General features: G+C 42.7%; 1 protein-coding gene across 3 annotated transcripts in view; it reads left to right on the plus strand.

Annotated features, from left to right (window-relative positions):
- Window positions 1-1,311: 1,311 nt before the first annotated feature.
- Window positions 1,312-12,825, plus strand: part of SH3GL3 (SH3 domain containing GRB2 like 3, endophilin A3) — a 122,358-nt gene continuing 110,844 nt past the window's right edge. For all 3 annotated transcript variants that reach the window (XM_031440678.2, XM_010986818.3, XM_031440677.2), the window contains exon 1: window positions 1,312-1,518. In XM_031440678.2, the coding sequence (XP_031296538.1) occupies window positions 1,474-1,518 (45 nt within the window). In that variant the 5' untranslated portion in view covers window positions 1,312-1,473. The remainder of the gene's footprint in view (window positions 1,519-12,825) is intronic.

Below are 12,825 nucleotides of genomic sequence, written 5' to 3' on the forward strand. Positions count from 1 at the left end.
GCTAGTTACCTATCTGTGGTTGGTGTCAGCTGTATATAGGCCAGTCAAGCCCACAGCACTCAAGCAAGTCATTACTAATTAACCCTTTGGATGGCCTTTTATCTCCTTCACTAAGTTCATTAATTTTCTCCCGTATCAGAGGAAGAATGCTCCTGTTTGCATCCACTAGGGGAAAGTGAGACAACTGAGGTACAGGGAGATGTAGTCGCTGGCCCAGTCCTCACTGGGATGAAGTCAGGGATAAAGGATTTGGGAGTTAATGGCAAAGGAGAGGCTGCATGACTTTTATTCTGGAGAAATGCAGGACACCAGGAGTGGACGCCAGGGAACAGGTGTATATTGGGACTAGGTCATCCCACATGGGATCTGTGGAGGGTCCAGAAAAAGGAGCTTCTTTTGTTTAGGTGGAGAATGGAGGAGGAAGGTGCTTGTTTCTTTCCACGGTAAGCATTGCTAAGAGTGGGTTCTAGGTCTTGTGAGCCTTAAGGACCTTTGGTAGCCAGATTCCCCTCAGATGCTGACCTGCTGGGGGGCAGCTCTGACACGAGAATCAACAGGATGCTCCAGACCCTTGGCCGGGCCTCCGCGCACATGGGCGCTTTGGCCTCTGTGCAAAAGGACGCTCTGTAGCGGACACAACTGGTAGGATTTACCGAGGGAGGTGGATCTCTCGTCGGGTGAATTTCTCCGGGGTGCAGAGCGCGCTGTTTAAGGGTCCTTAACACAGTTGACAGTGGGCTCAGCACTCTCTGGAGGCGAGCACCATATTTATTAAATTGCCCAATAACTCCTGGGCTCCTAGAGGACCAGAATGTATCCAGATCACCGAGCGGGGATAAGAAGAAATAGCCCTGCCTCCCACAGGCCGCTTTCTCTTACCCCAAGTTCCGATCCCGTTCATTTCTCTCCCTAGGCGTATTTCGGAGCGTCCCTTTCTTAAAACAGAAATCTACCGAAAATGCGCCTGAGGGAGGCGATATTGCCAGTGAGCAAAAGCAGATTTCGCACCGAGTCCCAGAAGAACAGAGAGGTAATCCCTCTCTCCCCATCCAGGGCAATCGTAAAGCCAGATGCATCACGCCCTACGCCCAGCAAGTAGCCTTGTGTGGCTCTGCTCTCCAGACCCCGGGACATCCCCACGCCCATCTTCTTAGGCCCATTTTCCCAGCCACTCGGGTCCTCCGGGTCTCCACGCAACAATGAAGCGTGGGCGGCCCCAGCGGCCTCATTTGCATACCTCCGCGGCTTGGCCAATGGGCTGCGCAGGGGCCTTAGAACGCAGTGTTGCCATCTGCGTGCGCGCGTGTGTGCGAGTGTGACAGCGGCTGCGACTGTGGCCGTGGCCGTGGGAGGCGGGTCTGGCGGAGCCCAGCAGCGCGGGGACCGGCCCCAGAGCCCGCTCCCCGAGCGCGTCGCGGCCGCGTGGCCCGGTGGAGCCCAGAGACCATCCGGCCCCGGCCCCGCGCTGTCGTGATGTCGGTGGCGGGGCTGAAGAAGCAGTTCCACAAAGCCAGCCAGGTAGGGAGGCACCGAGGAGGGAAGGAGGGAAGGAGGGGGATTAGGGTCCCCTCGAGGCTCCAGGGGTCTTTGGGTCTCTGTCTCCCTGAGGGGCTTCTCTTAGGGCTGGATTTCTTCCCGCCTAAGAGGGCGCGGGGGTGGAGTAAAGGGCCGCCTTCCCTCTCCTCCGCTCCTTGGCGCCTCCTCCTTCCCAGCCCCCGGCCCCGGCTGTACCCCGGTCCACTGTAATTCTAAGAGGTTCTGCGGGGAGAGAACTGAGGTGGCGGGCCGCAGGGTCTCGGGCGCAGGGGAGAGAGTGGGCGTCCCGAGGCCTGGAGGCTCCACTCGGTGCCTCTCCCAGACCTGCGTGCGCGCTGCGGGAGGACCACAGAGAGTGCGGAGCCGGCTGGGCCTCCCAAAAGTCCCCCACCTTTTGGTTGGGAGCCCCCAGGGCACGTCCTGCCACCTCTGGGCAGCCGTGTGAGCGTCGGCGGTTCCGGGGATGCTATGTACTTGGCACTCGGCTGGGCCCCGCGGCGCTCCCCGCGCGCGCCTAGAAATGGACCCCGCCTGACTGCGCCCAGTTCCCGGGCTGGGAGAGGGTCTCCACAGTCGTCCTTCCTTGCCCCACCGTCTTCCTGGTGTCATTCTGGGGCTGGGCACAAGGCTTCTGCTCTTAAAGAGCTGTCAGTCTGGTAGGGAGATACCGAGACCTACACGTAAACAAATAGTATTAGACACACCTCAACGCACAAGGGATGGCAGATAATATAGTAGGGGCATCAAGGAGAGCTTCCCGGAGGAAGAGTCCTGTCATTTGAGAATTAACAATGAGGAGGAATTGTAGTAGGGGATGTGGGTGGAAAGGAGGATGGGCATTCTGAGCAAAGGAAATGGGAAAACAGGCAGGGAGGCATGAAATTGGGGGGGGGGTGTTGACAAGCAAATTTGTATTCCAAGATTGCGGTCTCTTTCAGCCATGGGCAGAGCTCTCATTGTAAAATATATCCCACATCTTCACTGCTGGATCTGTTGCTCTGTACTTACCTCTAGTTTTGCTAGAACCAGGGTGGACAGATTTCATTCAGAATTCATGTTTCTGATAAGATCTCAGCCTGCTTCTCCCACAAATTGGTCCCTGAAGAGCAGCTGGAATTAGAGGATTCTCTTCTTTTGGCAGGCTCAGGCTGAAAGGCACTGCCATCCCCTCACTCTCACCTCTTCCATGAAGAAACTGGGTGATGCCTAGTTCCCTGCTGGGGTCACTGGGTGGACAGTGGTGTGGATTAGGGTGATAAGGGGTCCTGGATGAGAGGTCAGTTAAGTGACCAGGGAGATGGTGGATTCACTGTGAGCTTTGGGCACTTTGAGAGGTCTGTGGGACATTCAGATGTCACAGGCCTGGAGGGTGAGGGCAAGGCTGGAGCTATAGATTTTGGGGGTTTTTCAGGCTAAACAGAGATTTAAAAATACAAGTGCAAATGAAAGAAAATGCACAGTGAGCTACACATAGACTCTAGGGAGCACCCACGATTAGGGATAATGTTTAGCCCAGGACTTGATAAGCAGTGACCACTCAATAAATATTTATTGAATAAATGAAACTTTTGGGGTGGAGGAGCACAGAAAGGAAAGAACTACTAGAGTGCAGGAGAGAGGAAAGTGTCATGGAAACCCAGAGAGGCAGGAGCATTTAAGGGTGGAAGCAGTCAGCAGCTGTGAGCTCTGCACTGAGGAGCAGGCAGCCCAGGGGCTGAGTGCCACTGTGGTCAGGGGGGTGCCTGTGTGATTGCTGGCTGGCTTGCTACACTAGCTTCCTTAGCTCCGGGAGGGAACTAACCTCTTTTGAAAAATATTCTTTTATTGGGTATGGACTTCACAGGAGCAAATCTCAGAGATGAACAAGACACAGCCCTTGGATGATTGAAATTGGTTTCTGACCACTAACCAGAGTGAAGAGTTGAAATCCCAGGAAGTTACTGGCATTGGTGAAATATTATGCTAGTGATGAGGTCGTTTAGTTTAGCTACCCGTAATCAGTCCGTTAAAAAAGAAATGAGCAGAAGGGCTAATTTATCCTTTCTGTATGAGCTGAAAACTTTTGTGACTTTACCTGAAAAGAAAGACATCACAGATTCTTTCTGGGCTTTATAAACCACGTTTTGTGGTCAAAGTACCCAACTGATACAATTTTATCTGTTCTAGAAGTCTTTCTAAGAAATCTTGCAATGTGACAGATTTCATGGAGAAATTAGATTGGGCTTAATATAATAAGAGGGGAGCATGATAATAAAAAATGCCAGATGTTCTTCTCAGACAACCTTTTAACAGCAGGTTTTAATTCATGGAGAACTTTCCCAGAGCAGGGGAAAGGGAGTCCCGGATGATGCCAATGGCTTAATGATTCCCAGGGATCCAGGCTTGGCTCTGCCACTGACCAGCTCTGTGACCTTGGAAACATGACTTAACCCACCTGGATGTTAGTTTTCTCTCTGTATAATGAATTAGAGGATTTAGAAGCTTTGTTCTAAAATTGATTATGGTGATGGTTGCACAACTCTGTGAATATACTAAAAATCATTGAATTGTACATGTTAAGTTGTGAATTTTATGGTATATGAATTATATCTCAAGAGAATAACATCTCTATCTCTAATCTATCCCAGTTCTGAACTTGTTAAGTAATTCACTTGAAGTATTTCAGAGAAAGACAAAGATTATAAAGTAGACCTTTTACAATTAAGGGAACCAGGACCATGACAAACTGAGATGATTTATCTCAGTAGTAGGCAAGGTGAAATAACTTATAACTTCCTGGTTAACTGGTCCTTCTTTCTTGATATCTTACCTATCTCTGCAGAAAAAAAAGAAATCCCCTAACTTCACAGAGAATGAAAAACTGTAAACCCCAGGGATTGTGCATCATTTTGGCAGCGCATGGAGACTAACAGGAAAGAGGAAGAAATAAACTAAAATGAGAAGAGTACAAGTTGAATTAATAACAAAATTTAATTAATCCTTTCCTTCAGCATTTGGGACTGTGTAACCCATGTGTCCCAAGTTTGTAATGAAATACCTTTTTCTCTTGAAAAGGTGTTTAAATAGAGCAATTTACTATTCTATTGGTAGGGATGCAGCTTGAGTTATTAAGGATAAATACAAATAGCTTTGAGCCAGCATTGTGGCTCCTTGCTAAACATTGTGTCTGACCAATAAAAATATAACTTACAATAATTGTATCTCGCCCTCATGAATTTGTATTCGTTATGTTTATTTCCCGGTAATTTTCTTGACAGCATTTATTGTTGGTGCAGGTTGCTTGGGCCACATCTCTGCTTGCTCTGACTTGGACACGGTGCTAGTAGCATGTTCCTTCCCTTTCTGGACTTCCAGGAGCCCTGTCCCCCATGCCATGAAAGCCTAGTTTCATCTTTCCTCTTTTTCTTCTTCTCTCCAGAAACTAACCATCTAGTGATGACAAAAGGTGGTGATGACACTTGTGGGCTTCATGTTAAATTTACTTCTTTTTGCCCTTATGTAGCAGCACCCTTTAACCTCTGTCATGTGACCCAGAAACACAATAGGGACTGGGAAGCCCCTAACAAAGCTGTTTTTTGTAACTTGCCTCCCTTTCGCTTTTGATGCATTAATCAGAAAAATGATGAGTGGTCATACATGGCCAGGACATTCTCCCTGTAATGACTGCACAGACTGGCCGTTAATGGGTAAGCACTTCAGAGAAGGGTATTCTTTGTAAATTATGAGAATCTCAAGGGAGGCAGTGAATGTCTCTTGTTTCACTTCCTCACTAGAGAGAAAGATAAAAATGCACTTTGAAAAATCCATAATGATTAATTTTTTTCCTCTTAGATGCATCACAAAATATATTAAGCTAAAACATTCTTGCTTCTTTCCACATAGATTGCTTGATAAATTAATCCATAAATCTATGTGTTATCCACCTATTTTTAAGTCAGGGTGCTAGAGTAGATGCTCAAACTAAATTGATTTTAATTCTTTTTAATATCTGAAGAATACAGTGTAATCCAAACATTTCTTACCACTGATGACTTTTTTTCTGAAGTAATGTCAGTTAGCCTACCACTTGGAATTTGATTAAAATGCATTTAAAAGCAGGGGTTTTGTGTGTGTGTGTCCCACTTTTTCAGATTAATTTTTCAGCTTTATTAACAAATTGACTATAAATTATATATCCTAATGTTAAGTGGGGGGGGGGGGGTGTATCACATGTATTTGAAGGAAGCTATTGGCATGCTTTAGCCAGAAAATAAAACTGCCAATAAACAGAACTGATACATGACTATTTGGCCAAATAATAGGTGAATGTATTCTGGAGATTCTACATCAGCAAAGCATGGATAGCTAGATTTTGCTTTTCAGTAGAAACCTGGGAAAGTGTTGAGTTTGTGGGGAAAGATCTGGAGGAAGCACTGGAGGTGGGATGAGGAAAGCATTGCTGCAGTTGTAACTATTCTAGTTCTTCCAAGAGATACCTTCCCAATGCACTCTTCCCTTGCAGTTCCCGAGGTCATCCCCACATGTTTTTACAAAACACAGCACCAGCATCAGTGACCTTCCTGAGCCCAGTGTTGTTCCTTCTGACTTTCTTTCTAATTCATTGGATGATGCTGTCTTTCCCACTGGCATTGGACAAACCTTTCTCAAACACTGATGTCATCCAGTGCTTTGCTCGATCAAGTCATCGATCAGTGATAGGAGCTGCTGCTGTTTCAGGCTGGATGACTTGGGTACTCCCTACTGAACCTGATATCTGAGTCATACCTCTTCATCTGCATCTGTTCTTTCTTCCTTCTGGGCACAGGTCAGAGGTCTGGAGAGACCTGTCAGTTAATGCACTGGTGCTCCTCTGTTTCTCCCAGTGTAACAAGGACAGGGCACACCTGGCTGGCCTCTCCACTCTGCCTTGAACCTCGTCTCCTCTCATTTTCTCAGTGATTTTTGCTGCTGTTGCTGCATCTCTCTTCTCCGTTGCATCTTCTTCTTTCCTGGATCATTTCCATCAGCATATGGAATGCTCTTTAGTATCGCCTTTCTTGAGGAAAGAAAGAGACCCACTGCTCTTCTGGCTTATTTCTTCTCTCTCCTTTGCAGCAAAATGTTTTGAGGAAGTTGTTTGTTGCCCCATCTCTACTTTCTTTTCTCCCGTTCTCTTCTCAAACCATCCTAGTTGGCTTTCTTCTCCACTGCTCTGAGATCACCTTGCCTAAGTGCTGAGTGGCCTCTAAGTTGCCAAGTCTGATGGTCACTTCTCTCCCAGCAGCCGATGGACCATTCTCTGCTCACAACTCCTTCTGCACTTGCGTGGTTTTCCTCTGGCCTCAGTGCGTGTTCCTTCAGATCTCCTTTAATGCTTCTTCTCATCCTCTTGAACCCCAAACCCTGGAGTACCCCAGGGCCCTGGCTTGAGGTAACTCCCCTTTTTCTCAGCCTTGTACTCTGCCAAGCTGTTCTATCCAGCCTCACGGATTCGTATACCATCTATACTTGATTACTGTCTAAATTGTATTTCTAGCCCAGACACTCCTCCTGAATACAGACCCGTAACAAACTCACAAGTCTAACTGCCTAGATTGCCTCATCTTTTGGATATTTAAAAGGTTATCAAACTTAAGATGTCCAAACCTGAACTCTTAATTTTCTCCACCCCAACCTGCTTTTCTGCTGGTGGTTTCTATCTCAGTCAATGGTTTGCTAATATTTTGTCATGGATTTTTGTTTCTGTATTCATGAGGGATTTTTGGTCTTTATTTTTTGTATTGTCTTTGTCTAGTATTGGTGTCAGGTAACACTATAATGAAATGAATTGAGAAGTGCTTACTCTTGTTTTCTGGAGAAGATTATGTAGAATTGATATTAATTTTTTGTATACATGTATTATTGAAGTATAGTCAGTTTGCAGTGTTGTGTCAATCTTTTTTGAACATTTAGTGAAGTTTTCCAGTGAAACCATCTGGGCTTGAAGAGTTCTCATTTGGGAGTTTCATTAGTTTGTGTTTTTTAAGGAATCAATCCATTTCATTTAGGTTATCAGATTCATGTGTGGAAAGTTATTAACAATATTCCTCTATTAATCATTATCATCAGTTCCCTTGCTGTAAGTGTATAGGATCTCTTTCATTTTTGGTATCGGTAATTTCATGCCTTCTCTCTTTTTGTCAGTCTTGCTAGAAGTTTGTCAGTTATATTGATCTTTTCAAAGAACTAGCTCTTTGTTTCATTTTCTCCATTGTTTTGCTGTTTTCAATTTCATTGATTTCTGCTCTTATCTTTCTTTGTCTTTAGTTTTTAGAAGTTTGCCTATAATGTGTCTTGGTGTGGATTTCTTTTGCTTTATCCTGTTTGGGATTCGTTCAGCTTCTTGAATCTGTAGGCTTATGCATTTTACCAAATTGGAGAAGTTTTTCTAGTGCTTTTTCATCCCTGCCCTCTTTCTCTTCTTTTGGGACCCTGATAATATGAATGTTAGATCTTTTGTTATAGTCCCACGTGTTACTGAGCTCTATTATTATTTTTTTTTCAGTTTATTTTCTCTCTATTGTTAAGATTGGGTAATTTCTATTATTATATATTCCAGTTCACTGACTCTTTTCTGTCTCTTCATTCTGTGGTTGAATTGCAGGTTGAATTTTTAGTTTTGGTTATTGTATTTTTCAGTTTTATAATTTGTATTTTGTTCTTTATACCTTCTATTTCTTTGCTGAAACTTTCTATTTCTTTGCTGAGACTGTCAATTTTTTCGTTAGTTTCAAGCATGTTTATAATTGCTTCTTGGCTCCTTTCAAATCTTTGTCAGATGATTTTAATGGTTCTGTAATCTTGATGTTGACATCTCTTGATTGTCTTTTTCATTTAGTTTGAGATATTCCTAGTCTTTGGCATGATGTTGATTTTTTAAAATTGAAGTATAATAGATCTACAATACCATGTTAGTCCCAGGTGTACAACATAGTGATTTAATGTCTAAACATTGCAAAATGATCACCATGATAAGTCCAGTTACCATCTGTTACCATACAAAGTTATTATAGTCTTATTGACTATATTCCCCATGCTGTACATTTTATCCTCATGATTCATCTGTTTTGTAACTGGAAATTTGTACCTCTTAATCTTCATTGCCTATTTCACTCATGCCCCTACTCCTCTCCCCTTTGACTCATTTGTTCTCTGTATTTATGAGTCTGTTTCTGTTTTGTCATGTTTGTTCATTTGTTTCATTTTTTTAGATTCCACATGTAACTGAAATTATATGGTATTTGTCTCTCTGTCTGACTTATTTCCCTTAGCATAATACCTTCTAGGCCAATCCATGGTGTTGAAAATGGCAAGATTTCATTCTTTCTAATGGCTGAGTAATATTCCATTGTATGTATATACCACATCTTTTTTATCCATTCATCTGTGAAGCATTTTGGCCCTGAAATTTTGTTTGTTGGGAATTTTAAAAATTCCTAATTAATTTCATTACTGGTGATTGGTCTGTTCATATTTTCTACTTCTTCTTGATTTAGTCTTGGAAGAGTCTACATTTCTAGGAATTTATCCATTTCTTCTAGATTGTTCATTTTATTGGCATGTAATTGTTTGTGGTAATCTCTAATGGTCCTTTGTATTTCTGTGGTGTTGTATTTCTCCTTTTTCATTTATAATTTTATTTGAGCCCTCTCTTTTTTATTCTTGATGAATCTGGCTAAAGGTTTACCAATCTTGTTTATCTTTTCAAGAGAACCACCTCTTAGTTTCATTGATCTGTTCTATTGTTTTTTTAATCTCAATTTCATGTAGTTTTGCTCTGATCTTTATTATTTATTTCCTTCTATTAGCTTTAGATTTTACTTATTCTTTTTTTCTCGTTCCTTTAGGTGTAAGCTTAGATTGTTAATGAGATTTTCCTGGGTAGGATTGTTATCACTATAAACTTGCCTCTTAGAACTGCTTTTGCTGCATCCCATAGATTTTGGATGATTTTGTTTCCATTTTCATTGGTCTTCAAGTATTTTATTTTCATTTCCTCTTTGATTTCTTCAGTGACCCATTGGTTGTTTAGTGGCATATTGTTTGGCATCCAAATCTCTGTGTTTTTTGCAGCTTTTTCCTTGTGGCTGAAAAAGATGCTTGATATGATTTCAGTCATCTTAAATTCACTGAGACTTGTTTTGTGGCCTAACGTGTGATCTGTCTTGGAGAATATTTTATGTGTGCGTGAAAAGAATGTGTATTATGCTGTATTTGAATGGAATATTCTCTCTATATATCTATGCATTTATCTGGTATATGTATCATCTAGTCTAATGTGTCATTCAAGGCCAGTGTTTCCTTATTGATTTTCTGTCTGGATGATCTGTCCATTGATGTAAGTGGGATGTTAAAGTACCCTACTATTATTGTGTTACTGACAATTTCTCCCATTATGCTTGTTAATATTTGCTTTATGTATTTAGTTGCTCTTATGTTGGGTGCATATATATATTTACAACTGTTGTATCTTCTTGTTGAATTTATCCCTTTATCATTCTGTAATGTCCTTCTTTATCTCTTGTTACAGTCTTTGTTTTAAAGTTTAATTTGTCTGAATATTGCCACTCCAGCTTTCTTTTTCATTTTCATTTGCATAGAATAACTTTTTCCACCCCATCACTTTCAGGCTGTGCGTGTCTTTAGATCTGAAGTGAGTCTCTTGTAGGCAGCATATATATGGGTCATGTTTTTGTATCTATTCAGCCACTATACATCTTTTGATTAGAACATTTAGTCCATTAACATTTAAAATAATTAATAATAGCCAAATGCTTATTGTCATTTTGTTGTTTTCTGGTTGCTTTGTAGTTCTTTTGTGTTCCTCTCTTTTTTGTTTGCTCTTTTCCCTTCTGACTTGATAACTATCTTTGTGTTATGTTTGGGTTCCTTTCTCTTTTGTGTGTATGTATTTCTTATAGAGTTTTGTTTTGTGGTTACCATGAGGTTTACATATAACAACATATATAAGATTACTTTAAGTTGATGATCTCTTAAGTTTGAATGCATTCTAACAACCTTGCATTTTTATTCCCTCTACCCCCACATTTAATATTTTTGACTTTGCATTTGCCTCTTTTTATTTTGTGTATCTTTTAACTACTTATTATGGCTATAGATGATTTCACTACTTTTGTCTTTTAACCTTCCTACCATCTTTTTAAGTGACTGATCTACTTACTACCTTTATTGTATGTTTGCCTTTATCATTGAGATATTTCCTTTCATAATTTTTATATTTCTAATTGTGGTCTTTTCTGCTTAGAAAAGTCCCTTTAACATTTCTTCTAAAGCCAGTTTAGTGGTGCTGAACTCTTTTAGCTATTACTTGTCTAAAACCTCTCTATATCTCCTTCAAATCTGAAAGATAACCTTACCAGGTAGAATATTCTTGTTTGTAGGTTTTTCCTTTCATCATGTTAAATATATCATGCTGGTCCCTTCTTGCCTGCAACGTGTCTGCTGAAAAGTTAGCTGACAGTGTTACCCCCTTCTATATAACTAGTTGCTTTTCCTTGCTGCTTTCAAGATTCTTTATCTTTACTTTTTGACATTTTAATTATAATGTGTCTTGGTGTGGCTCTCTTTGGATTGATCTTGAGACTCTGTTTCCTATAGCCCTCTGGCTCTCCTGTATGTAAACCAGATGCTCTGGGGGGCTTGTCTTCCCAGTACAGGACTCTCAGGCTGGGAAGCCTGGTGTGGGGCTCAGACCCTTTATTCCTAGGGTAGGACCTCTGCAGTTGTAATTATCCTCCTGTTTTTGGGTTGCCCACCTGACGGTGTGGGTCTCGACTATACAACATCTCTGCCCCTCCTACCTGTCTCATTGTTTTCTTCTTTATATCTTTAGTTGTGGAAGATCTTTTCTGCTAGTTTTCAGATCATTCTTATCCATAATTTCTCTGTGAATATTTGTAATTTTGGTGTGCCTATGGGAGGAGGTGAGCTCAGAGTCTTCCTACTCCTCCATCTTGGCCACACCCTCCTGATGGTGATGTTTAAACTTGAAACTTATGCATTTTATTGTATGAGACTCTGGGACTTATTTAAATTTTCTGTTTTTACTGGCTTTCTTTACCATTGCTCTGGCAGGAGAAGGCAGTGGCACTGTTTTATTACTTCTAAGTGGGAGTAAATGTCCAGGTTTCTCACTCAGACTGTTGGCATTCATGGTGGGGTGCCTCCTTACTGCTAAGTGGGTATTGGAGTTCTGGTGCCTCACGAGGCTTCCACTGATACCTCCCTGGCTGGAATGGGTGGAAGTGCCTTGTTACTGTTCCCCATGTGGCTTCAGCTAACACCATGGGAGGTGGTGGCCTCATAACGACTGGGTAGTGGTAGAAGTCCTGAATCTCCATGAGGCCTCCTCTGATACCACCCCAGGAAGGAGGGTGAGAGGCGCCTTATTACCGCTTGTGGGAGCGGAGGTCCAGGCTTCCCCACATGGTCTCCACTGACACTGAACGTGGGGTGGTGTGGGGCTTGTTACTGCCTGGTTGGCATGAAAGTCCAGGCTCCCTACTTGGCCTTCTCTGGCACCACCCAGGGGAAGGGAGAGTTGTGGGGGAGGTCAGGTTACCTCATTGTAGCCTGGAAAATGTGGAAGTACCCGCTTTCCACTCATTCTTTGCTGGTATGCATGGGAGTGGGGGGGTCACAGTTTTTTCTTGATGTTTGGAGGAGAGCTGGAGTAGAGCAGGTATCATCTAGACTCCCTCTGATCTTATCTGGTCCTTTAGCTCAAGAGGGCAGGCCTTTATTGAGTCTTTATTTATGTATTTTCCTGCACCTGTTGGCATTTCTAGGTTGCTGACTTCTTCAGCTCCAAGCCTTGGATATAAGAGGGAAAAAGGAAACTCAGGAAAGGTGACCAAGGTGTCATTTCTTTGCTCCTGCGGTGCCTAGTCAGTGTGCCCCCTTCTTCCCACCTGTTAGGGCCCTCTTGTTTGTGTTACATACAATGCCCAGAGTTTTTGGTTGTAGTTAGTGGGAGGAGTAGAGAAAAGTATGTATCTATTCCATATTCTCTGAAGAGCGGAAGTCCTTCGAGTTACCCCAGTAAAATCCCTTCTTAGCAGATATGACTGTCCTGTTTATCCCTTATGGAATTCCAAGCCTTTTAAATACTGCCTGGAACTACCTGCTAATGTTGAGTGACCATTCAGCAGGTTGTGAGGACTGAAGCCTGGATGGCCTGCTTCTGTTGAAATCCAGCCTATTGTTTGCCTAGATCCCCTTGATCTTGGGGGAAGAATGTTCAAAGTCCAG

Source organism: Camelus dromedarius, chromosome 29 (assembly GCF_036321535.1).
Source record: "Camelus dromedarius isolate mCamDro1 chromosome 29, mCamDro1.pat, whole genome shotgun sequence".
Lineage (NCBI taxonomy): Eukaryota > Metazoa > Chordata > Mammalia > Artiodactyla > Camelidae > Camelus > Camelus dromedarius.